A 27272-nucleotide genomic window follows, 5' to 3' on the forward strand; every position below is an offset into this window, starting at 1 on the left:
TATAAAATAATATGATATATCTAAATTTTTTTATAATATTAAAGGATTTATCGTCAAATTTATAGTAAAAAAGTATTACTATTTAGTATTTATTAGTAGCTTTATAAATATAATTAAATTAAATTTAATTAAATTAATTTACACTAAATAATTTACTAGTAGGATTCACCATCGAATTAATAAAATTTAATTTACACTAAATAAATGTAATTTATCCAAAAATAAATCAAATTTAAATAAAGTTTTAATTTAGTTATCTTGTCTTTAGTATTTAATACATAATTATAGTAATTATCTTATCTTTAGAAGATTTGAATTAAATTATCTTATCTTATCTTTTAGTTAGTTTGTTAGAATCCTATTTAAACACTTTTGGTAAGACAATTTATTTCTCATTTTTCATCCTTCTTATCTAAGTTGTTAAGGACAAGTTCTTTAAAGGTCTAGTAGAAAATCCTCCAATAACTTGTTATAATACCTTTCCATGGAATTCCCCTCTTCTTCTTTGCAAATTACTCCCATTGAAGAAGAGTTTTATTTCGGTGATTGCTTCTCCATCATCTTCAATTGCACCAAAAAATTGATCCAAATTATTAAAAGCTCAAACCCAACTGCTGAGGTTCACTCTTCTTGTACTACAAGTACAACCACGGAAGCAATCTTGGTTCCTTCAGACATCCTATGTAGTGGTACTCCACTCACAGACCTCAGCAGAGAATACACAATCTTGTTACATGAAATCTTTACTTCACTAGGTGTGTCTCCTGAGGTATTAGACCAAATTTTACCTGACATACGCGAAACTGCAAGAAGGTGTGACTCCAACACGCGGAAGATTGTTGTGAACCTTCATTTTACCTCGTACAATGTTGTTCAAGATTTTGATGAGCAAAATGATGATGCTGAATGCGCCATTTGCTTGGAGAAGTTTGACCATGGTAATGAAGATTCAAGCGTAGAAATTGTTCGTACAAATTGCTGGCATGTTTTTCATGATCGCTGCTTGCTCCGCTGGCTCCGACGCTGTGCCAACTGTCAATCGCCATATTCTTGCCCATTGTGCCGCAGCATCATATTTCAAACTTCAGAGATAGATGATGAATAGGTTCATCTTCACCATGCTATATTCCACTTAATTACCAGGCTTACCACTACAACTTCAAGGAACCTTCCTTTTTTTTTTGTGTTCCGTAGGGTTCTTTAATTTGTTTTAATTATGTCGCATTATTATCCTAATTGTTTAAAAAAATGTGAATAAATAGTATTTTAAAAGTATAATTCTAATAGTTGTTTTGTTAAATCAGTCTCTGTAAATTAACTTTACACAAACAATAAGAATTGGTTAATTTATCATGTTATTCTGAATTTTATTAAACTTGAGTGTTTTTGAAGATAATTATCAATCGCCTTCTTGTCTTTTTGCACCTTTTTTTTCCTTTTCTAATATGACAATCCTTAATCAAAACAAGAATGTTAACTCAATTGCTCTTACTAATGGAAACAAGAAGAATAAACTAACCAAAGATTTGTACATTAAAAAAAAATAACATCCAAAATCTATATTGTTTCTCCAGATTTATTGCAACTCAAAATCATTAACCTGGGCATATATATATATAAAGTTATAAATTATTCTTACACGTTAAAAGCTAACCAAGCTTTAAATAGTTTCTGGGCATGTTGCTATTGTTTAAATGCAAGTATTACTACTTCACCAGTGCACACAAATAATTATATTATATCATTATTGTTGTGCATTACAAATTCATTTTCAAGCAAAAATAAAACAAATTCTGTGTTGTATCAAAAATAAAATAAAATGTGTTATGTCATTGTCACCAGCACTCTAATATACAATCCTTAAAAGTACATTAATAGTTTTTACAAGGTGGTGTCTAAATCAATCCAAAATATTTGAAACCAGAAGGAATGATCCTAAAAACATTCATGCCTTCTGATGAAAGCAACACTGTTAGATCATTATACAGTATACAACCCTTAACCCTAAGTTCGCCAATTCGCCAAATCGATGAAATAACATTCATTCTTTTCCGGCTAACGTTGACTCAAGCTTTTTCTTTGGAAGCCGATGGTAGCAGATGATTTAACGTCGTGGCTGGTATCACGGCGCTTGGATTCGGTTCCCCTATACGCAAAGAACTTGGTCTTCTAGCGCCGTAACTCTTATCAGCATTGCTTCTTTTCGTGCGTCCTGAAGAACACGAGAGGAATTTCACTAGCCGCGTCGAACCAACGAGTAAAATTACACCCGTGATTATAAGTAGCCTGCAACATAACATAATGTTTATCATGTATGAAGTATCAACTTATTTTCAAGCAACTGTGCGACAAGCTTGCGAAACAAGAATTGCTAGACTAGTTCCTAGCATAATAATGATACTGATCTAGGTCTTTGATCCCAATTCTCCTAATAGCAACAAAAATTCGATAAAAGCCGAAAAATGTTTCAAACGGAAAACTAAATGTCAGGTAGAAATTTTTATTGATCAGATCAATATGAAAAAGAGTAATAAGTTTGGATTCTTGGATGGACACTATTCCATCTAAAAATGATAACCACCAAAATTTTTATACTAATATTATGTGTAATGGTGTGAAAAATTTTTATACGAAGATTATGTAAGTAATTGGAATTAACAAATAAAAGCAAAAAATCTTATATTACCATCCAAAAAGAAGTGCCAAGAGAGCTTTCGGGGCAGAAGGCAGTCTTTCACCCAATGCAAGCATTCCAGCTAGTACACCGCTCACAATTGATGCCACGGCTGCACATGTAGAAACCACAATAGCCTACCGTGCTTTAGTCCCCGTGTCTGCATAGCACAGAAGAGAACGAATTTTTATTAGAGGTAATCAAAACCGGAATCGGCAGCATAGAACTTGAATTAAAGTTCACACAGAATTAGATCATAGAAAATAGGCCTTCATAATACCTGGTAGTAAAACCCTGTTCAACTACAACACACACTGAATATAATCAAGTTGGTGAAATTGCATCCAAACAGCATCATCTTTCTTTAAATCATCTGTTTTCTTTCCATTGTCATTGTCATCATGATTTTTTGCTATAGACAAACTCTTCGGTAACTTCAAACTCACGTTAAAAGATAGCTTTTTTGAAATTGCATTTTTCATGTGAAATGATTTTGACTCTTTAATTTCTAATTTTGTGGGCGGAAGAGGTAATTCCTTCTCCAACAAATTATTATGCTTATTGTTTTTTTTACTATGAAGTTTGACATTTGAGGCCAATCCGGCGACACCACACCCGACACGACTTCCGGGGTTTGATCCGGAGAAGTTGCATTCATCAAAAGACTTGTGCCAGTTGGATTCTGAGATTCCTTGGATGCTTTTTTTTCTTCTAAATCTAACACTACATAGAGTTGTGATTATAGCCATGGTTGCAATCAAACCTAAAAAGTAAAAGGAAAAATATGCAAATGGTTTTGTCAATGAAATGTTATGCAGGGACCCTTCTTCCCATCGCCTAAAATAAAAAATTAAAAAAAATGGAAGGGGGTCTATGACTCTATGCAATTTTAATACCACTATCACTATAATGTGTTTTTCTCAAGGTTTTGAAAACTGGACCGATAATCAAACCATTTTAGTTATTGGTTCATTAGTTTATTGGTCCAATCAGTCTAACCATGACTCAACTGGAAAAACCATCCCATAATAAAATAATAAATAAATTATAAATAAACATCCTAAATATCTTTCAAATTTAAAACCCTACATAAAATATCACCAACTAAATGTAATTAATCATCAAAATATGCCATAACTTGCTGCAAATTTGTTGACAATTAACATAATTATACTTCCATTAAAAATAGCTGGATTGAATTACAATGCACAAGTTAAAGATAGAGAATATTGTCTTAATGTAGCTAAGTCAAAAAGTAAAACAAAAAAAGATAGTGTTGCACAATAAACACACAACAGAGCCCGAAACAAACACACAACACGAGGCTGAAACAAAAACACAACAAAGCCTGAAACAAAAAGAATCCAACACGGAGGAGGGGTAGCAAGTCGGCGGAGATCAAGAACAGGGACAGTGCAACCAAACAATGAAAACAGAATTTTGTTTATATAACAAAACAATCAAAACATGAATCATACAATCACTAATTGCAAATTTTTTCTTCATAAGAACAGAACAATGAAAACATGAAGCATATAATAAATCAAAAGATCACCAATTGCAAATCTTTAAATAAGAACAGAAGTTAGAGTTAGAACAGTGAAAAATGAAGAAAGATTAGTAGTTTTCAACCCAATTTTAACAAAGCTCATCACAATGATTAACAACAAAAAAAAAGCAATGAAGGAATAGTGAATCAATAACATGGGCAGTGCAAATTCAAGAAACTTTAGTAAAATTTAACTACAGAAACAGAGTTATCAATTTAAAATTTATCATCAAATACATTCAGTGAGCAAAACCAATCAACCAAGTACTGACTGGGCATTCGGAAAAAAAAAATCAAAAGAACATTCAAATCACAGCAAAAACACAACAACAATATGAACATTTAAAACAAAGCAACCCAAAAAAAATCTAAAAATCACCATTGCTGAAAACAATGATTTGATCCATGTATGCTCAATGAATTAAGAGCTAAGCTTACAGGAAAGTGAAGAATACCAAAACCAAAGAACCTTCAATCACAGCTTAAATCAAGAACAGAAAATCACAACAAAAACAAAAAAGATTAATTAAAAGTAACAGAAGAACAACAGAACAACAACACAAGAACAATTAGCAAATTAACAAATTCACAATATCAGTTAAAATTTACCAGAAGAACACTAATGCATGTGGAACATCATGCTAATATGTTTTCTGCAAAGATGCTATTTGTGCAGCTAAAATTTCCTAATTACTAAGATCCAATTATTCTAATTTCACATGCAATCAACTTACTAAGTTTCTAAAAGCTAGAAATTATAAAATCAACCAGAAATATGGTTAAAGCATTTCATCAAACATGTTGAGTGCGGTAAAATTAAAACAAAATAAGAGAATTCAAAGCTTAATATCAATGTGATAGAGAAGAGAACATAACTATTGTAACTTTAATTCAGTCTATGAAATAATCCAAATCACTACCAAATCAATAGTTACTTATTGTAATAGAAATCAGAATTTGCAGAGTGTGAAGCAGAGTATTGGTGTTGTGTGAGTGTATTGTCTGGTGGCGGGTTTAGGGAACTCACGGCTGCGACAAAAGAGAGCAGTTCGACGGCTAGGTGGAGCGCGCGGGTTGGTCGCAGTGTTTGAAGCAGAGCAACGTGGCTTCCAGACGAACACGAATGCGAACTCGAACGGTGAACGGCGAGTGAACGCGAACAGTGAACGCCGAGCGAACGTGAACGGCGAAGAACGCGAACGAAGACGACAGCTGAGCGAAGGCGCGAACGTGAACGGCAAACAAACGGCAACGGAAGCGCGGCTGAGCAGACAAAGACGACGGACGCCGAGCTCGAGGAAGCAGCCGCGATCGGTGACAGCGAACAGGGGTTGAGGACTTGGATCACGAGGGAAGCTAGATAGACGGACGGATAGCGATCTTTGAGTGCGACGGACGCGGCAGTATGCCACTCCTTACGGCGGTGGTGTAGGCTTACAGTGCTAGAGTTTGTTCGCTGGGGTTGTGTGATTTGATATCTTTCTGAATGAAAGAAAGGAAGGGGGAAAGGGAGAAAGAAACGGAGGAGTTTCCGTTTTTGTGTAAACCGGGCGGGTTCCGGTTCAGCGGTTTTTCACCGGTTTTTTAAACGATGGTTTTACATGTCTAATCGGACCGCTAATATTTCCGATTCGCGGTTGAATCGATTCGATTGGTCAGTTCGGTCTGGTTTTTAGAACATTGGTTTTTCTTTTTCCTATGCATGTGCTAATATTCTTGTGGTTACAATTTTTTGTTCCTATGACAATGCTCTAGGAACTAGGAGAGAAGAGTGCCTGGGAAATCCTATGAAAAAAATAAAAAAAGAAAAAATGAATTTTGGTTAAATAATCAAGTGCCTAATTTTTTTTTCTAAGATTTCGGATTTTTTATTTTAATAAATAAATTAATTATAATAATTACTTAAATAAATAATATAAAAAATATTTATCAAAATAAATATTTTTTTCTTATTTCGTTTACACTGCAAATAAAATAATTTTATACGTATTTTATTTAAATATTTATAATTTTATAAATATAGTATCTATAATTATATATTTATTATATATAATATTACTTAATTATTTTCGTGATAATTAAAGAATATAAAAAAATTTGTACAATAACAAATTAGCTTAAAATTATTTTATTTTATATTTTTTAATTTTTGATGAAATAAATAAATAATATTAAATATAATAAGTATATAATTATAGATTATATATAATTAGAATATTAAGTTAATAAAGTATGTTTTGTTACAATCTATTTTATTATATTGTCAGATATTGCCATGATGACTAAGCAAAAATTAAATAAATCATACTTGCATAAGTGCAAACAAAACGCAAAGCTCAGGATACATATATTTGACAAGCTTTCATGTATTTTTTTTCATTAGTATGCAAATATATATATATATATATATATATATATATTATATACATAATAGTCGCAGGAATTTATAATCTATAATATATGTCTTGCAATGAGATGAGCATAACGGGATCCGAACTCAACATCAGAAATATTAAAATATATTGTGTAATTTAAAAAATATTCGCTACTTTCTTTAAAATATAATAGTAATCATCTAATTTTTTAAATTAAAAAATATTCATCACTACGTACTTTCTTTAAAATATAACAGTAATACTCTAATTTTTTAAAATTAATATATTTTTCTATAGCTTATTAAGAATCTTTCTCCTAACCTCCAGTTTCTTTAAATTTCTCTTTAAACTAAATTTGTCAATATCAACCGTACCTAAAATGTGAAAATATTATTGGATAAAATGAAAACACAATTAAATATTAAGAAAAATATTTTGTATATTCATCTTATATATACACCAAGTCAACATATACTTTTCCATAGTTCAAACTAGCAGAAGGATATATGTTGATTTGGTAATTAAAATTAAGATAATTACTCACTTTAAGAAAAATAAACAATTAAAAATTTTTAGATAATTTAACATAATTATTTGATATAATACATACGTGTCATAAAAAATATCTTTATGTGTTTAATTATTTCAAATTAAATTAGTATAATTAAGTAAATAACACAATTCAATAATCATTTAAAATTAAAAAAAAAAGAACCTAGCATTATTTTTCGGTTTTAAAATATCACAATTAAAAAATAATAAAAAATGGTAAAAATTCACGTGTTCATGTAAAGTTAATAATTAAAAATTATTAGATAACAATCTATTTTTGAATAAATTATATGAATAAATAGATTGAAAATTAATATTAAGTAGATATCTTAAATTGAATTGTGTTATATAATTGTCTCATTTGTAACTCAATATAAATCAAATTTAAATCAAGTTTCAATTTAATTATCTTATTTATTTTAGAAAATTTGAATTAAATTATTTTATTTTATCTTTAATTTGTTAGAATTTTATTTAAACACTTTTATCTTATTTTTTAGTTATTTTATCGTATTTTTGTTAGAGGTCAGACGCTTCCCATTGTCCATGTGGTTGATGAAATAGGGGTTCCCGGTGAAAAAGAGGAGAGAAGGTGAGAACTCTCAGTTGAAGGCGTCTTTGCTTGTTTCATACAGAAAAGGACTCTTCTTTCTTTAAGGAACGGAACCCTCTTGAATCAATTGACTAGCCGAGATAGATGAGTTTCATAAAACACCAATACTAAAGGAATTTTGTCAGTGAGTCTCTCTCAATTTTCATCCTGTCATCTAAGTTGTTAAGGACAGATTCTTTTAAAGGTATAGTAGTAATACCTTTCCATGGAATTCCCCTCTTCTTCTTTGCAAATCACTCCCATTGAAGAAGAGTTTGATTTCGGTGATTGCTTCTCCATTATCTTCAATTGCACCAAAAAATTGATCCAAATTATTGAAAGCTCAAACCCAGCTCCTGAGGTTCAGTCTTCTTCTACTACAACTACAGCCACGGAAGCAATCTTAGTTCCTTCAGAGATCCTATGGAGTGGTACTCCACTCACAGAGCTCAGCAGAGAAGACACAATCTTGTTACATGAAATCTGTTCTTCACTAAGTGTGTCCCCTCAGCTATTAGACCGAATTTTACCTGACATAGTCGAAACTGCAAGAAGGTGTGACTCCAACACGCGGGAGATTGTTGTGAACCTCCACGTTACCTCGTACAATGTTGTTCAAGATTCTGATGAGCAAGATGATGATGCTGAATGCGCGATTTGCTTGGAGAAGTTTGACGATGGTAATGAAGATTCAAGCGTAGAAATTGTTCGTACAAATTGCTGGCATGTTTTTCATGATCGCTGCTTGCTCTGCTGGCTCCGACGCTGTGCCAACTGTCAATCGCCATATTCTTGCCCATTGTGCCGCAGCATCATATTTCCAACTTCAGAGATAGATGATGAATAGGTTCATCTTCACCATGCTATATTCCACTTAATTACCAGGCTTACCACTACAACTTCAAGGAACCTTTCTTTTTTTTTGTTTTTTTGTGTTCCGTAGGGTTCTTTAATTTGGTTTAATTATGTCGCATTATTATCCTAATTGTTAAAAAAAAATGTGAATAAATAGTAATTTTAAAAATATTATTCTAATAGTTGTTTTGTTAAATCAGTCGGTATAAATTAACTTTATACAAACAACTAATAAGAATTGGTTAATTTGTCATGTTATTCTAAATTCTATTAAACTTGAGTATTTTTAAAGATATTATCAATCGTCTTAGTGTCTTTTTGCACTTTTTTTTTTCCTTTTCTAACATAACAATCTTTAATCAAACCAAGAATGTTAACTCAATTGGTCTTAATAATGGGAACAAGAAGAATAAACTAACAAAAGATTTGTACATTAAAAGAAGGAGGTCACTCAGATAAAGACGCCTAAAACGTCTTTTTTTAAAGAAGTTTCCATGTTGTGTTTTAATTGGTTTCTGTATAATTTATTCGGTGTTCCTCATCACATATTATTAAATTTCTCAAAAGATTTTCTTTCCAGAAACAATAAAAAACATTTAATTTGGACTAAAACAAAAAAGGTAATAAATTAACTATTAGATTTTTTTTAAAGATTATTCACATAAAAAAAATATATCACTTCATCAAAAAAAAATAATATATATATAACAAGTTCTTAAAATTTTTATAAATAAAAAATAATTAATTTATATTTGTACAATATATAAAATTATTACTATATTATTATTATATTATATATTAAGATTCACTAATTTAAATTTTCTTTTTATTTTTAATATACGCATTAAAAATAAATAAAATTTTTATAACTAAATGTACAAAATATATATAATATTAATTAGTTCTTAAAAAAATCTAAAAAAATAGTTTCTTTCATTTTAGTAAAATAACTATTTATTAAAGTAGACAAATTAATTATTTTCTTCTCATATACAATTTTTTTAAGACATAAAAATAATTAATTAGGACATTGGTTAAGATAATTAAAGTCACTATTTCATTAAACTTTTAATTTAAAGAAAAATCCTAGTTAATTTTGGTATAGAAATTTCGAATTTGAAAACATTGATAAAAATTATGTTGAATTTTGATTTATTTGATTCTCATTTAAATTAATCACTACATAAGTTAAAATTCTATTTTGAAGTTATATTCGAACTTTAATCTGATTTTTAAAGTTTCAATTTACTTAGTTTGATTTTTTAACTTAAGTATCCGTGACTCATATTAGGGTTTTAAGTGTTTAGTTGAAAAAAAATAAGGTAAAAAAATTTCAATTGTCACATCAAACAGTTGCTAGAATGTATAATGTAACAGTCGTTAGTCCATCTCAGCATGTTATTAACGATTTTGTGAGACAGTGACAAAAATAAGATTAGGAACCAATGTGAGTCATAACTATTAAGTTGGGAGACTAAATTGAGTAAATCAAAATTTTTGAAATTAGATTAAAACATAGTTGTTTGAACCGAACCAGTGATCGAACCGATCAAACTACTGGTTCACTGGTTTATTGGTTCAACCGATAAATTACTGGTTGAACCGATAAAACTGGTCTCACGTAAATATAAAATATAAAATATTTAAAAACTTAAAATTAAAATTTGAAATACATATCTTCACTAACATTTTATGAAGAATCAAGTCTCAACTTCTAAAAATAACTAATATAAAAAAATTATAAAATTTTAATACTACAATAGTATCTTATTTTGACACAATAAAAAAATAATTAATTCACAAAGCCTATTATCTAACTATAATATCAGTAGATTTTAACACTAACATCAAAACAAATAACCTTAATCACAATACTAGCAATAAAATAGATCAAGTAAATTAATAAATTTTTAGTGAAATTTATATTTATATTAATAATGGTATATAATTAAAATATAATTATTTTTAAAAATAAAAAAAACAAAAATTAAATTAAATTAGATATTTATGTATACTATATAATTAGTATTTGTCAAATATAATACTTAGAAGTGCAATGGCTAAGTGGCAAGTAGAGGTTGCTTTTACTCTAAGGTTCTTGATTCGGACCTTGTGGAGACATTTTAAAAATTTTTTCAAGCAAACCAGTTTGGTTAGACTGGTTTGTACCGGTTCTTACCGGTTCATACCGGTTTTATTCCTTAAACGGTCTAAAGAGTAAACCGAACCGAACTAGGATTCGGTTCTAGTCCGGTTCACTAGTTTTTCGGTCGAACCAGCCGATCCAGTTTGGTTTTTACAACTATGGATTCAAATACGAACATAATTTCAGAGACCAATAAGTATTATCTCTTTGTTGACAATTAAGTTGTTTTAATGGTAATTAAGATCTAATAATGGTTTATAATAAAAGAAGCATTCTTTTGCAACAATGAACCTATAGTAGTAGTTAGGGGTGTTCATAGATTAGATCATATCCATATAAATCCACAGTATTGAGGATATGATCTGATATGTAAGATGATCGGATTGGATCGAATCGGATCCACACTCTAATCAGATAGAAGTAAATATGTTAACAAAAGTAAACAAAAAAATTATTGACCTTTTTTATAAAAATAAAATTTTTAAATATTTTTTATTTTATTATTATATTTGATATCTGATCCAAACATAAAAAGTGCGAATATCGAATTGATCTAATGAGTTTAGTGCGGATTAGATCGAAATTTCAGCCATATCCCATCTGTAAACACCCCTAGCAATAATAACTAAAAAATTATAATGATTATATTCTTAACTAAGAGGAAGTGCAAAAAAAAAAGTACTAAATACAAGAACATCTAATCAAATATTAAAAGAAAAATTTACTTTAAAACAGTTGGACTTTTTTGCTCATACATACATATATATATATATATATATATATATATATATATATATATATATATATATAATAATAATAATAATAATAATAATAATAATAATAATAATAATAATAATAATAATATGATAATTGTTTTATATATCACACAAATATAAACGTTTTTTTTTCTATGATCTTAAGAAAGGTTTTGTAAGTCCCTAACCTTGTTATCGATTTTTGTAGTGTTAGCCCTTATATTATCAATTTGATTCATATATAATTCGGATGATAAATTATTTGGTGACGTGTTTCTTTTTTATCGTGATATATATACTTGTTTTATTATTATTATTATGTATATTAAAAAATAACATGCCAAATTATTGCCATAACATAATAGAAGTATGGAAGTTTATCATTCTTCTCTAATGGAGGAAACAAAATTCTTTTCAATAGTTTATTTAACGTTTAGTAGCATAAAAATAAATTTTATTAGACTAAATTTTAGTACGAGTTTAATATTTTTATTCATCATAAAATATTTATAGAATTACTCGTAGCTAAATTTTGGAAAAAATAAAAAAAACATGATTTTTAATTTTAAAATAAATTTTATTTTTATTTTTTAATAATATTAATTTTTTTACCTTATATAATTATTCAATTATTTTTTAATCATATATAAATAAATTACTCTTAATAAGACTTTTTTGTGTTATTCAATTATCTTTTTTTAAAAAATAATTAATTATTAAAATAATTAAACTTTTCACAACAAAAATAATAAAAAAAATTATGAACAAAAAAATTAACTATCCGGATAATTTTTTGTATTTTTATTCATATTTTAATTATAAACATAAATATAATTTAATTATATTATTTATGAAATGTGACTATAGATGTAGATAAAATTTAGTTATATTATTTATATATAGTTTTATTGTATTGTATTACTTATAAAGTTAGATTATAATTATGACAATAGAATTGTTCTTGTATTTTTATATGTGTGACTAATTGGTGGTGTTAAAACATTACTCTTAATTATAAATAAGGTCTATAATTTAAAAAATCAAAGACTCAATTAAAAAGATACGAAAAAAATGATGTTAAAATATTCTAACTCTTTAAAATAAAAATATTCGAAATTCAACTAAAAATTATTTAAAATTTAAAATCAATAAAAATTTATATTCAATGTGTTTTGTATTAAATATATTTAAGAACCTATTATATCATATTGGTTGAAATTAGTTTTTATAATGTTAATTTTTTAATAACACTTTATTAGAAAAAATCATCTTTTCAGAATTTTTTAAAAACTAACTAATATTATATATATTTTGTTACATTACATCTTGTTATAAAAAAGTTATTTATTTATAATGCTTATATTAAAAATAAAAACAAAATTTAAATTAATAAATTTTAATCTATAATATAATAATAATATAGTAATTATTTTATATATTATATAAAAATTAAATTATTTTTTTATTTATAAAAATTTTAAGAGCTTGTTATATATATATATATATATATATATATATTTGATGAATGTGATATATTTTTTTATGTAAATAATATTTTAAAAAAAATCTAATAGTTAATCTATTACGTTTTTTGTTTTCTAAATTAAATGTTTTTTATTATTTTTGGAAAGAAAATCTTTTGAGAAATTTAATAATATGTGATGAAGAACACCGAATAAATTATACAGAAACCAATTAAAACACAACATGGAAACATCTTTAAAAAAAGACGTTTTAAGCGTCTTTATCTGAGTGGCCTCCAAGAAGGAGGTCACTCAGAAACCAATTAAAACACAACATGGAAACATCTTTAAAAAAAGACGTTTTAAGCGTCTTTATCTGAGTGGCCTCCAAGAAAGAAATAACATCCAAAATCTATATTGTTTCTCCAGATTTATTGCAACTCAAAATCGTTAACCTGGGCATATATATATATAAAGATATAAATTATTCTTATACGTTAAAAGCTAACTAAGCTTTAATATAGTTTCTACGCATGTTGATATTGTTTATATGCAAGTATCACTACTTCACCAGTGCACACAAATAATTATATTATATCATTATTGTTGTGCATTACAAATTCATTTTCATGCAAAAATTCTGTGTTGTATCAAAAATAAAATAAAATAAAATGTGTTATGTCATTGTCACCAGCACTCTCATATACAATCCTTAAAAGTACATCAATAGTTTTTACAAGGTGGTGTCTAAATCAATCCAAAATATTTGAAACCAGAAGGAATGATCCTAAAAACATTCATGCCTTCTGATGAAAGCAACACTGTTAGATCATTATACAGTATACAACCCTTAACCCTAAATTCGCCAAATCGATGAAATAACATTCATTCTTTTCCGGCTAACGTTGACTCAAGCTTTTTCTTTGGAAGCCGATGGTAGCAGATGATTTAACGTCGTGGCTGGTATCACGGCGCTTGGATTCGGTTCCCTTATACGCAAAGAACTTGGTCTTCTAGCGCCGTAACTCTTATCAGCATTGCTTCTTTTCATGCGTCCTGAAGAACACGAGAGGAGTTTCACTAGCCGCGTCGAACCAACGAGTAAAACTACACCCGTGATTATAAGTAGCCTGCAACAGACATAATGTTTATCATGTATGAAGTATCAACTTATTTTCAAGCTACTGCGCGACAAGCTTGCGAAACAAGAATTGCTAGACTAGTTCCTACCATAATAATGATACTGATCTAGGTCTTTCATCCCAATTCTCCTAATAGCAACAAAAATTCAATAAAAGCCAAAAAATGTTTCAAACGGACAACTAAATGTCAGGTAGAAATTTTTATTGATCAGATCAATATGAAAAAAAGTAATAAGTTTGGATTCTTGGATGGACACTTTTCGATCTAAAAATGATAACCACCAAAATTTTTATACTAAGATTATTAAGTAATTGGAATTAACAAATAAAAGCAAAAAATCTTATATTACCATCCAAGAATAAGTGCCAAGCGAGCTTTCGGGGCAGAAGGCAGTCTTTCACCCAATGCAAGCATTCCAGCTAGTACACCGCTCACAATTGATGCCACGGCTGCACATGTAGAAACCACAATAGCCCTACCGTGCTTTAGTCCCCGTGTCTGCATAGCACAGAAGACAACGAATTTTTATTCGAGGTAATCAAAACCAGAATCGGCAGCGTAGAACTTGAAATTAAAGTTCACACAGAATTAGATCATAGAAAATAGGCCTTCATAATACCTGGTAGTAAAACCCTGTTCCACTACAACACACACTGAATATGATGCACAGAGGAACCAACAGTTGGTGAAAACCTTGCTCTAGGAACAGAAATCCCATCTTCGAAATTACCGAAGACATCCTGCATTTTGGTGTAAACATAATTAAGAGTCAAGACATATAATCAAGTTCTTCTAATTTTACGCCATATGAATGCGCTTGTCGCATAAACTAGCCATTCTAATTAGACAAACGGAAAGAAATGCTACAATCACAACCAATGCCAAAGCATTGCGTTAAAACAACTGAAATAAAAATGCATGCAATATTACCAAAGCAAGCAACGGCTAATTTAATTGTGTTAAAGAAGGAAACTCTTATTTAACTCTAAAAGAAGGGGACACATAAATAGAGTAGGGAGGGAAGGAAAAGTACCCAAAATAAATTCCAGATTCCAAGCCATAAATACTTTCCTCAACAACATCATATTCCATCTGTATATAACTTAAAATTGTCAAATGATTGAAAAAAAACACTTCATTAATCACTATTTGCAGACACAAACATGTAAATCTAAAGATATGATGAAAGCACGAGTTACCATCTCTTGTTCTCTTCGATGACGCCTGCATATTCTAAGCCCTCCATTAAGCAATACCTATACAGCTGTTTATATCAATTAAAAGAATAATGAAGTCTCAAAGAAAGTAATAACACTCGATTGCACTGCTGGATTACAATATTCTAAAGAGGAGTTGCTGAAACCTATTATAAAAAATTCCATTCATGTTTTGTAATGACCAATGTCCTTTGATAATGCTACCACATAAAGAAAAAGGAAAGCATAATCGACTTAATGCATTCCAAGAGGCCTAACGGGGATAATATTGATACGAAATGATTAAGAAAAATGTAAACAACATTGTGCATAATTATATGCTACTAACAAGGGTTTATTGCATCAGATTCAAGACTCTCTATGAGTTTGCAGCAATTCCATGTGTAGGTTTCCAGATAATAACAGGACTTTTTGTCTTTCCAAATGCATTTCCTCAAAAGCTAGTCACTATTGTAAAATCAAGCGACACAAATGAATTCTTGCTAATATGCAAAACTGTGAATGTTGAATATTTCGGAATATAAAAGCATGTGAAAATTAAAGTAGTTTCTTCATAAGACAAGGTACCTACAAACAAGATGGCAACAACAAATGCCAGACATGGTATGTGAAAAATGGACAGAGTAGCCGCCTCTTGCTCTTCACCTCCGGCACCAACTCCTAAAATTCGAAAAGCATGTAATGATGTAACAGTTAACGAATAGCATTCCAGAAATGCATATGCATATATTAGTACAGCGACAATTTGGTGGATTAAGTTAAAAGACTGCATGCTTAGTTTTATTAGCAGCCAAACAAAAGATTTAACAAAAACCCCAAAGCCTTCGTCCATTGTCAACGAGTGAAGCATTTAATATATACACAAATAAAATGGTCACAACTCACAACAATGGATCCAAAGTAAGGTTATAAAACTTACAAGCTTAGGTCCCAAATCAAGTTTACAAGTAGAGTTTTATGATTCAAGTTTACAGTCAACTATATATGTCTTGTACTAACTGCTAACTATGTAACACCAACCATACCTCTGATACCATCTTGGTTGTGTTCATATTTTGTAGCTTAATTAAGCTTCAGGTAATTAAGTTAGCAAACTAACTTTCATTGACCAAGCAAATATTTTATGGTGCATTTAATTATTTCAGGTTATCCAAGAGGCCATGAGGGTTTACACTGTCTCCCCATTAGTTGCAAGAGAAACATCAACTGAAGTAGAGATAGGAGGTTATCTCCTTCCAAAGGTGATAATTACATCATTGTTCAATGCCAAATATTGGGTTAAATTCTTGATGGAGGCATATACTAATGTAGTTTATTTTATGAGCAGGGAACATGGGTGTGGCTAGCACTTGGAGTTCTAGCAAAAGACCCAAAACAATTTCCAGAGCCAGAGAAGTTCAAACCAGAGAGATTTGACCCTAAATGTGATGAGATGAAACAAAGGCACCCTTATACATTTATACCATTTGGAATTGGTCCTCGTGCATGTATTGGCAAAAAATTTTCCCTACAAGAGATCAAGCTTTCTCTAATTCATTTGTATAGGAAATATTTGTTTCGCCATTCACCTAACATGGAAAAGCCTTTAGAACTAGAATATGGTATAGTTCTCAATTTCAAGCATGGTGTCAAGCTTAGAGTAACAAACAGAACAAATTAAGCTAGAGTGACCTCCGTAAAGTTTAATTAGACCATACAAATTGTATTGTGATGGTATAGCTTTAAGAAATATTATAGCAATAATTAATGTTGTTAATGAAAATGTGTGTTTTCAAATAGAGTATGTAGATCATACGATTTAAACCCACAAGAAAGAATTGAATTCCTATCACAGAGAATTGAAGTATTTATAAGAAGGTTGCTCAGATGTTGACAAGAATAACAACCTTATCATCCCCACCATCTCCTTTCAACTTTACGACTGTAATAACATTACCTTCTTCCTTAACTCAACAGGCATCTCCCTTAGTGTGCCACAATCCACCAATGTTTATAGCCTAGCTGTGTTTACTTCTTGACAAAAGGAGCCACATACAATTTTCTAGTTGCCAGGAATTCAGGTTTCAATCAAACATCTATGTTAAGAAGTACTACCTTAAACTACCATAATGCCATGTGCGGGTGTTTCAAAAACGCTATTCAGATTCGAAAACTACAACACTATTTTAACAAAACTAAAATATATGGAACCAAATCAAAGATGAATGACTATTTAGACAACAACCATATGCTCAAAGTATATTCTTTCTAATTCAGCATAAATCAGATAAACAATAACAAATCCATCCTTATCTTACGAAATCACACAAAAAAACTAAGAACCCAATTTGGGGTGCATTAAGACATTTTCACAAACAGTTGATGTCCATGTTAATACTAAGACGAACTACTACTACGAAGCCTATAAACAATACGTCCCTTGGAAGAATCATAGCGACTGACCTCAACCTTCACGCGATCCCCGGGCAATATTCTGACGAAATTCTTTCGGATTTTCCCAGAAACATATCCGAGAGTGAGGTCCTGGTTGTCGAGGCGAACGCGGAACATGCCGTTGGGGAGGGACTCGGTAATGAGGCCCTCGTGGACCCAATTCTGCTCGCCGGACTTGTCGGCCGTAGGGGGCTTAGCGTGCGGCACGAGGAGGGTTGCCGGCACCTGCGGAAGCGGGGATGGGCGGAGGAAGGAGGGAGTTATGCGGTGGTGGAGGGTGAGAGTGAGAGATGAAGGGGGAAGAGAGAGTGTGAGGGTATGATGGTGGTGATGACGGAGGATTGGGGTGGTGTTCAGTGAGAAGCAAGAGGATGAGGATGATAATGTAATTTACCCTAAAATAAATCAATTTTAAATCAAATTTTAATTTAGTTATCTTATTTTTAAAAGATTTGAATTAAATTATTTTATCTTATCTTTTAGTTAGTTTATTAAGGTTCTATTTAAACACTTTTGGTGATCTAATTTACATAATTTTCATTCTTCTGATTTAGATTGTATTAAACTCCCTAATTCCTCAATAACTTCTTATAATAGGTTTCCATGGAATTCTCCTCTTCTTCTTTGCAAATCACTCCCATTGAAGAAGAATTTTATTTGGGTGATTGCTTCTCCATCATCTTCAATTACACCAAAAAATTGATCCAAATTATTGAAAGCTCAAACTCAACTCGTGAGGTTGAGTCTTGTTCTACTACAAGTACAGCCACGGAAGCAATCTTGGTTCCTTCAGACATCTTATGCAGTGTTACTCCACTCACAGAGCTCAGCAGAGAAGACACAATCTTGTTACATGAAATCTGTTCTTCACTAAGTGTGTCCCCTCAGCTATTAGACCGAATTTTACATGACATAGTCGAAACTGCAAGAAGGTGTGACTCCAACACGCGGGAGATTGTTGTGAACCTTAATGTTACCTCGTACAATGTTGTTCAAGATTCTGATGAGCAAGATGATGATGCTGAATGCGCCATTTGCTTGGAGAAGTTTGACGATGGTAATGAAGATTCAAGCGTACAAATTGTTCGTACAAATTGCTCGCATGTTTTTCATGATCGCTGCTTGCTCCACTGGCTCCGACGCTGTGCCAACTGTCAGTCGCCACATTCTTGCCCATTGTGCCGCAGCATCATATTTCCAACTTCAGAGATAGATAATGAATAGGTTCATCTTCAACATGCTATATTCCACTTAATTACCAGGCTTACCACTACAACTTGAAGGAACTTTTTTTTTTTTTTTGTTCCATAGGGTTCTTTATTTTGTTTTAGTTATGTAACATTATTACCCTAATTGTTAAAATGTGAATAAATAGTAATTTTCTTAACATAGGATAAATCTCTAACCTTTAAAGTATAATTCTAATAGTTGTTTTATTAAATCAGTATGTGTAAATTAACTTTACACAAACAATAAGAATTGGTTAATTTGTCATGTTATTCTGAATTTTATTAAACTTAAGTGTTTTTGAAAATAATTATCAATCGCCTTCATATCTTTTTGCACTTTTTTTTTTCTCTTTCCTAACATAACAATCCTTAATTATAACAAGAATGTTAACTCAGTTAGTCTTACTAATGGAAACAAGAAGAATAAACTAACAAAAGATTTGTACATTAAAAAAAATTAACATCCAAAATTTATATTGTTTCTCCAAATTTATTGCAACTCAAAATCCTTTACCTGGACATATATATATATATATATATATATATATATATATATATATATATATATATATATCAATTATTCTTATACGTTAAAAGCTAACTAAGCTTTAATATAGTTTCTGGGCATGTTACTATTGTTTATATGCAAGTATCACTATTTCACCATGGCCAGTGCACACAAATAATTATATTATATCATTATTGTTGTACATTACAAATTCATGTTCATGCAAAAATAAAACAAATCCTGTGTGTTGTATCAAAAATAAAATAAAATGTGTTATGTCATTGTCACCAGCACTTTTATTTTTTGTAAATAGAATAGGATATAATATTGAGACAGAAATATTAAAAATTACTTTTATGTATTGTGTTTAGATATAATGGACAATATACTAATGTAATATTTAATATTATATTTGGATAAATATAAATAAGATTAAAATATAATGTAAAATTACTAAAATAGACTTATCTAATAAAATGGATAAAATTTTTCACAAGATAATAAAAAGGGATAATAGGAGAATAATAAAAAATGACTATAGGCAAAAAGAGAAAAAAAAATTTATTAAAAATTTCAGGTCCACCTTTTTATTTTCGTGTCTATTCATGTCCTTAGTTTAGAAGTGGACACAAAAAAAAAAAAAAAAAAGTGTCCCAAAGACATTGTGTTCAATGTCCATATCTTTTTATCCAAATACATTTTAGATATGTATTGTCCATATTTTTATGTCCTGTTTACAAAAACAAACACAACCTAAAAGTACATTAATAGTTTTTATTAATAGTTTTTATAAGGTGGTGTCTAAATCAATCCAAAATATTTGAAACCAGAATGAATGATCCTAAAAACATTCATACCTTGTGATGATTTTAATATACTCGATTAATAATCGTCCGCGTGAATAGGCCAATCAACTTTTTGGTTGGGCTACTAGATATCTTAATAACTTGATAGGCCTTATATACTTTCATGATTTTAGTCTTTATTAATTAATTAATTATTGGTCAAACAAAAAAAAATTAATTATTGTAATTTGAAAAACAATTTATTTCCTTTGCCTTTTTTTTTTCCATTCTAAGGTTACTTATCAATTTGTTTTAGTACATCTCCACCCCCATCTCCACATTTGAACTAATGCATCAAGCTATGGTCACTTTTTGAATGATTATGCACGTTAAAAAAGATTTAACAAGTGTACACAGAGATTTCTTTAGACTTAATTAGTTTTTTTTATATATACAAAAATAATTAGCTGTTTAATCAAGATATGACTCATTTAAACAAAGTCAGCACAAACCATTAAAAATATAAATATATCTTTTTGAGATGGGTCTATACATATAATAACTTTTAAATAAAACAATAATATTTAGGTTCATTTTTTTAAGTCTTTTTTTTATTATTATTATTCATAAGAATTTACCGATTTAGAATCTAATCCTATCATTTAAAAAAGGCATATAAAAGTAAATGTATCAGAAATCTCAAAAGAAATCACCTGACATAACCAATCTATGAGCACTTCTAATTTAGCATAATCAGATTACAACATCTGAATTAAAATTGTTGTAGTTCCTACTAATTATCCAGGTTAGTTCATATTAAAATCTCCAATGAGGCCAGGGTGTTGCAAATATAAAGCAACTTGAATTGGTAATATGCGAATTGATTTATAATATATGAGAATTATATATATACACCATTTCTACATAGCTTGAATCACCCCAAACAAAAAAATAAAATAAAAACTATAGGCAAGACAAGACAATATTATTAAAGTAATACATTCAGAAAATAAATATTTTCTTCACTGGGAGTTTTCTTGTGAATCTCCACTTTTGTGAGGGTTGCGGTATGTTTGTTCAATGTGCTTGGCATTCATAATGTAGTTGTGAGCTAAATCTTTGATATTGGGGACATTATAGTTTTGTGCTACATAAATTCCAAGAGCAGTTCACATCATCAATGTGAAACTGAACCTTATTATGCCCATCACCAAATTGAGATAAGCTTGCCCTGATGATGATTATTTATATTGTTTATATACTTAAAATATTTTAGTAGTTTGGTTAAGGGGTTACCCCTTCTCCAAGTCAAAGAACTTGAGTATTGCCCAAGTTGGATCTAAACTTCTTTAACAAGGTTAAGGGGTCAACAACTACACTTTCTAAATTTGATACCAACTTCTAAATATTCTGTGCTTATTTATGTTATATTTGTTCATAAAGATTACATACAAAATGTTCTATACAAAACTTGTGCATAAAATGATGCCATAATCATCTTCCATCATCAAAAGAAATTAGTACTTGATCTCTGATGCTATCATACCCAGCATTTTTATGGCAACTACTATCACCATATTCACATGTTTTGGATGATGAACTGGGAAGCAAGTAACAAGTCTCTTCCAAATTTTTGTTCCCATTGATCCAACGGTGTTTCTGCATTAACTGCAATCCCTCCAATTCCATTGCCACTTCCTTCATACTTGGTCTCTCATCTCCATTAAGTCTCAAACATTTTGCCGCAAGAAAAGCAACCTCTTCAATCTCTTGCTTGTTTTCTTCACTCAAAAGGTCGACTCGAACGACTTCAAACAAGCGATCCTCTTTTAGATAGGACAGAAAGTAAAGAGCAAGACTTCTCTTTTCTTCCGTCCTATCAAAAGAAAGAGGTTTTTCGCTTGTTAGAAGTTCTACAAGTACGACTCCAAAACTATACACATCACTTTTCTCAGTTAGTTGACTCGTTTGCATGTATTCTGGATCCAAGTATCCAATAGTTCCTTGCACCATGGTGGCCAACGCTTGTTGATCTAGTGGAACCAATCTGGAAGCTCCGAAATCGGAAACTTTTGCAGTGTAATTGTCATCTAAGAGAATATTTGCACTCTTCACATCTCTATGGATAATGGGTATAGATGCTGCTGAGTGTAGATAAGATAGAGCACTAGCTGCCTCTGCTGCTATCCTTAGACGTGTGTTCCAAGTTAACAAATTATTCACATTGTTTTGAATTTGATTGTGGATAAAATCAAAGAGGGTACCATTGTTAACAAACTCATAAACTAGTAAAGGAACCTCTTCTTCTAAGCAGCAACCTAACAGTTTCACTATGTTTCTATGATTGATTTGAGATAGAACAATCACCTCATTGATGAACTGCTCTGTTTGGCTCTGATCAACTATTTTAGACTTCTTGATTGCCACAATTCTATTATTGTCAAGAAAACCTTTGAAAACTGTACCGTAACCTCCTCTTCCAAGTATTAAGTTCTCGTCATAATTGTTGGTAGCCTTCTTTAGTTCCTCTGATGTGAAAATCTGAGTAATTTGTGAGGATTCTTCTCTTGTAGAGAGTTGTTGTAACAACATTAAGCCACCATTTTGCTTGAAGTATTGTTGTTTGAGTTTGATGTGCTTTCTTTTTTGATGTGTCAAAATAAACAGTGAAGTTGCCACAACAACAGCAATGGTTCCTCCACTTGCACCTACATTTAAAAGTGTGTTAATTGGACTATTTCAAAATTGTTGAAATATTTTTTTACTATAATTACAAAGTAAAAATTCACATGTAGTTATCTTTACCTGAAGTTGATAGTTTCTATTAGATGATAATTTAGTTAAATTTATCAAAGGTTTAATTATTCTGCTGATCCCTTTAGTTTTGCAAAATTTTTAATTAGGTCCTTATACTTTTTTTTCTTTTAATTGAGTCCTTGCACCAAAATTTTTTTTAATTGAGTTCCTATACTTTTTTTCCTTTTATTTAGATCCCTATACTAATTCTTTTTTTTTTTAGTTGGGTCCCTATAAAATTAAGCCAATTACTACTAAGAGGGACTTAATTAAAAAAAAAATGGTGCAGGGACCCAATTAAAAAGAAAAAAAGTATAGGAACCTAATTGAAAATTTCACGAAACTATAAGGACCAATAGAGTAATTAAACCTTTATCAAATTGTCTAATAATTCTCAACTATTGTGCATTATATATTTATGGGACCAATATAAAAAAAAAAAAGTGAAAATATCATGCATGGTTAAGATAAGAAAACAAAATTATATTAAAGGTTATTAGTAGATTATAGATAGACTAAAAGTTTATTTTATTCATTCTAAAATGTTTTTCACTTCAAAAATTTAATACATATATTTGGAGATAATTGGGTCTGAATATATTAAAATTTAAAAATAATAGATATTTTAAAGTATTTTTTGTTCAGGTTGTTACCGATGAGAACCTTGGGAAGTAAATTTTGGTGTTGACATCCCCCTTGTTCCTTTGTGCCATTTCCAGTTTGACCCTTGGGACAAAAACATGTGTAAGACCCATTTGTATTTAGACAATTACTTTCACTTATGCATTTGTGCTTTCCTGTCTTACATTCGTCAATGTCTGCAAAGCATCACAAGAGAAATCACACAATTGTCAAACAAAAGAAAAAAAAAATATCGGTAATAATATAGAGATAATAATATAAATTTATTTTATTTAATATAATATTCATAATTTTATACATATAATATCTATAATTATATATTTATTATATGTAATATTACTTAATTATTCTCATGATAATTAAAGAATATAAAAAAATTTGTACAATAACAAATTAGTTCAAAATTATTTTATTTTATATTTTTTAATTATTGATAAAATAAATAAATAATACTAAATATAATAAATATATAATTAGAATATTAAGTTAATAAAGTAAGTTTTGTTACAATCTGTTTTATTATATTGTCGGATATTGCCATGATGACTAAGCAAAAATTAAATAAATCCTACTTGCATAAGTGCAAACAAAACGCCAAGCTCAGGATATATTTGACAAGCTTTTATGTAGAGGTGGCAACATGTACTCTATCTGCGGTATGCAATTCGACCTCATCCGATTGGATAGGGTTGTCAATCCGATTCGCAGTGGGTAAGGTAGAATGCGGGTAGGGTTCTCGTGCAGGTCGGATAGGGTGCAGGTTGTGCCTCAATCCTACCCGACCAATTCGTACCCTATATATGTATATGTTATATACTTATATAGAAATATGTTTTAAGTGGATATTGAACCAAAGACCTCTCACTAAATGCAAAAGATTCTTAGTCATTAAAAGAAGATCATTAATTGATAATTTAATATTTTTTTTTACATAAAAGTCAGTTCTATTTTAAATTATCATCAAGTTATATAATAATGTTGCATCTTTTTTTGTAACCCACTGATGTGATCGAATACCTGCAGGTTAAGAGCGGGTAGGGTTAGGGTTGAGATATTCTCAACTTGCGGATAAAGTAAGATTGAGTTTATATAAAAATCTCAATCCACAAGTAGAGTTAGAGTTAGCTCCAAACCCTACCCTACCCTATTCATTGCCACTCTTACTTTCATGTATTTTTTTTTTTTAATTTGTAATTGAAGCAAATATATATAAAGTAGTAGCAGGAATTTATAATCTATAATATATATCTTGCAATGAGATGAGCAGAACAGGACACGAACTCATCATCAGAAATATTAAAATATATTGTGTAATTTAGAAAATATTCGCTACTTTCTTTAAAATATAATAGTTATCCTCTAATTTTTTAAAATTTATATATTTTTCTATAGCTTATTAAGAATCTTTCTCCTAGCCTCCAATTTCTTTAAATTTCTCTTTAATCTAAATTTGTGAATATCAACCGTAAAATGTGAAAATATTATTGGATAAAATGAAAACACAATTAACTATTAAGAACAATATTTTGTATATTCATCTTATATTATACACCAAGTCAACATATACTTTTCCATAGTTCAAACTAGCAGAAGGATATATGTTGATTTGGTAATTAAAATTAAGATAATTATTCACTTTAAGAAAAATAAACAATTAAATTTTTTTAGATAATTTAATATATATAATTATTTGATATAATACATACGTGTCTACATAATAAAGATATCTTTTATGTGTTTAATTATCTCAAATTAAATGAGTATAATTAGGTAAATAACACAATTCAATAATCATTTAAAATTAGAAAAAAAAAAAAGAACTTAGCATTATTTTTGGGTTTTAAAATGCGATAGAAGAAAGTCACAATTAAAAAATAATAGAAAATGATGAAAATTCACGTGTAATTTATTTTCATCTAAAGTTAATAACTGAGAATCATTAGATGATAATTTAATTAAATACGTCAAATTATTTGACAATTTTTAATTATTAATTTAAGAGAAAAATCCAAAATAGCTCTGACAATTATCTCGAAAAACAACGAGGCCCTTGACGAAAAAAAAAATCCAACCCGACCACTGACAATTACCTCAAAACGACAACGAGGCCCTTGTGCCAAAAAAAGTCAATGTTATTTTTTTTTTGCACAAGAGTTAATTAGTCCAAAAAAAAGATCAGAGACCAGATTTAATATTTTTTTCTTAAGGACCTCATTGTCCTTTCGAAATAATTGTCAGGAGACGGATGAAATTCACTCTCAATTTAATACGAAAACAACTGCATAAAAAATATATAGTAAAGGAAAACAATATAAAATGAAGTAAATATTATTACCTATGCAACCAATGGGATGATATGGATTTCCTTGATAACCTTCCTTGCATTTGCATAGATAACCATTTCCAGCCTCTGATTCCTCACAATTGGAATTACCCTTACAAACATTGGTACCACTTTTCAAAGACTCTTCACATCTCTCATTTCCAACACTCCAATCAAAAACCACAGGCATCCTCTCATAAGGTAAATTTTCCAAATGGTCCTTAGAAAATGTATAATTTCCATGTTTGGCAACAAAAGCATAGCTACAATTATTGAACCCTAAGGATCTATTGAAATTCTCAAAGCTAAATGCTTGAACCGTGTTGTTCCTCATTCCGGCCGGAATATCCACTTGACAACACCCAATCCCGGAGCATTTTCCGTCGACGATAATCGTCGATTCTCGATAGCATCTCGTTAAACAACCGGTTGAATATGTTGCACCATCGAAGAAACTATTTAGGTAGCCATAAGTGTCACAACCAACACTTATGAACTTGTTGTCCATGCTAGAAATTGTGTAATAAGTGGTTCTTAGCCATGATTCGATCCCAATGGTTATGGTGGGACCAGAATCTTTGTCATAACAACTTTTGGAGATCAAAATCATCATGTCAACTTGACCTTTGGTGATGTTTATGCCTATGATTGGAATTGAACCTCTATCTCTATGTAAGGTTGAGTTTGTGCAAACTAGGTTAAATCGCTCCGATAAATAACAATTCTTACCGGTTTTTGATGATTTTCCAACCCCAAATGGATATGGAATTTGAATTTCTCCACAAGAACTTTGACAGCCTTCTAGGACTTGGGTTTGATTGTCATCCATGGCGGCCGTAACTGCCAGGATGACTAATACTACCATTAACACCATCGCCACCGGCTCCATTACCGTCGCAAGATTACTTTGTATTTTATTTTCAGGTGAAATTTTTATAAATTGGATATAGTGTTTATAATTTGAACCTAAGAGTGATGCTAGGGATAACTCTTATATAGGGCTTTGAATGTTATATGCATGTTGACAAGTTGTTGCCAGAAAGAAACTTTTACATATTTTTAGAGTTTAATACATTTTTAATGCATGTCTTGTAAGCACTTAATTAATATTTTATGAAATAAAATATTCTTAAAACACTTGTAAAATATGTTCTACGACTATGAGCATACAAAAGTTTCTTGAAAATATCGAACACTGACCAGAGAGAGTCAATCAAATATGAAACGATTTATAA

At 29.9% G+C, this 27272-nt stretch overlaps 4 protein-coding genes and 1 pseudogene across 5 annotated transcripts; 2 read left to right on the plus strand and 3 right to left on the minus strand.

The window, feature by feature from the left end:
* Positions 1-484: 484 nt before the first annotated feature.
* Positions 485-1105, plus strand: LOC107647705 (uncharacterized). Its single transcript, XM_016351759.1, has one exon. The coding sequence runs from the start codon at positions 485-487 to the stop codon at positions 1103-1105; it is 621 nt and encodes a 206-aa protein (XP_016207245.1).
* A 6863-nt stretch (positions 1106-7968) lies between these two features.
* LOC107647706 (uncharacterized) lies at positions 7969-8589 on the plus strand. The gene has a single exon (XM_016351760.1). It carries the CDS (start codon positions 7969-7971, stop codon positions 8587-8589), a length of 621 nt encoding a protein of 206 aa, XP_016207246.1.
* Positions 8590-13623: 5034 nt separating this feature from the next.
* LOC107605501 (putative magnesium transporter NIPA9) lies at positions 13624-18172 on the minus strand. Of its 2 annotated transcripts, none has more exons than XM_088491817.1 (7): positions 17764-18172; positions 15893-15981; positions 15304-15360; positions 15138-15206; positions 14724-14844; positions 14454-14602; positions 13624-14091 (listed from the first exon to the last, which is right to left on the minus strand). In XM_088491817.1, the coding sequence occupies exons 1-7, from the start codon at positions 17869-17871 to the stop codon at positions 13872-13874; spliced, it is 813 nt and encodes a 270-aa protein (XP_088347943.1). In that variant the 5' UTR covers positions 17872-18172; the 3' UTR covers positions 13624-13871. The 2 variants fall into 2 exon arrangements, with proteins under 2 accessions (XP_088347943.1, XP_088347944.1); XM_088491818.1 differs by having other exon boundaries at positions 15889-15981; positions 17764-17904.
* Positions 18173-21278: 3106 nt separating this feature from the next.
* LOC148563112 (uncharacterized) lies at positions 21279-21484 on the minus strand (annotated as a pseudogene).
* Positions 21485-21684: 200 nt separating this feature from the next.
* LOC107648552 (putative wall-associated receptor kinase-like 16) lies at positions 21685-26926 on the minus strand. Its single transcript, XM_021105717.2, has 3 exons — positions 26050-26926; positions 23726-23890; positions 21685-22984 (listed from the first exon to the last, which is right to left on the minus strand). The coding sequence occupies exons 1-3, from the start codon at positions 26924-26926 to the stop codon at positions 21771-21773; spliced, it is 2256 nt and encodes a 751-aa protein (XP_020961376.2). The 3' UTR covers positions 21685-21770.
* Positions 26927-27272: the final 346 nt, after the last annotated feature.

This window comes from Arachis ipaensis, chromosome B6 (assembly GCF_059453495.1).
Source record: "Arachis ipaensis isolate K30076 ecotype BB chromosome B6, ASM5945349v1, whole genome shotgun sequence".
Classification (NCBI taxonomy): Eukaryota; Viridiplantae; Streptophyta; class Magnoliopsida; order Fabales; family Fabaceae; genus Arachis; species Arachis ipaensis.

What these genes read in the sequence shown, in the direction of transcription:
- LOC107647705 (XM_016351759.1), top strand. Translation starts at nt 485, where the DNA reads ATGGAATTCCCCTCTTCTTCTTTGCAAATTACTCCCATTGAAGAAGAG.
- LOC107647706 (XM_016351760.1), top strand. Translation starts at nt 7,969, where the DNA reads ATGGAATTCCCCTCTTCTTCTTTGCAAATCACTCCCATTGAAGAAGAG.
- LOC107605501 (XM_088491817.1), bottom strand. Translation starts at nt 17,871, where the DNA reads ATGTTCCGCGTTCGCCTCGACAACCAGGACCTCACTCTCGGATATGTT. An exon ending in GGGATCGCGTGAAGGTTGAG is followed by an intron (nt 15,982 to 17,763) that starts GTCAGTCGCTAT and finishes TTCGAATTTTAG; the next exon opens with GAGTTGGTGCCGGAGGTGAA. An exon ending in GAACAGGGTTTTACTACCAG is followed by an intron (nt 14,603 to 14,723) that starts GTATTATGAAGG and finishes TGTGCTATGCAG; the next exon opens with ACACGGGGACTAAAGCACGG.
- LOC107648552 (XM_021105717.2), bottom strand. Translation starts at nt 26,926, where the DNA reads ATGGAGCCGGTGGCGATGGTGTTAATGGTAGTATTAGTCATCCTGGCA. An exon ending in TCATCCCATTGGTTGCATAG is followed by an intron (nt 23,891 to 26,049) that starts GTAATAATATTT and finishes GATGCTTTGCAG; the next exon opens with ACATTGACGAATGTAAGACA. An exon ending in ACTTCCCAAGGTTCTCATCG is followed by an intron (nt 22,985 to 23,725) that starts GTAACAACCTGA and finishes TTTTAAATGTAG; the next exon opens with GTGCAAGTGGAGGAACCATT.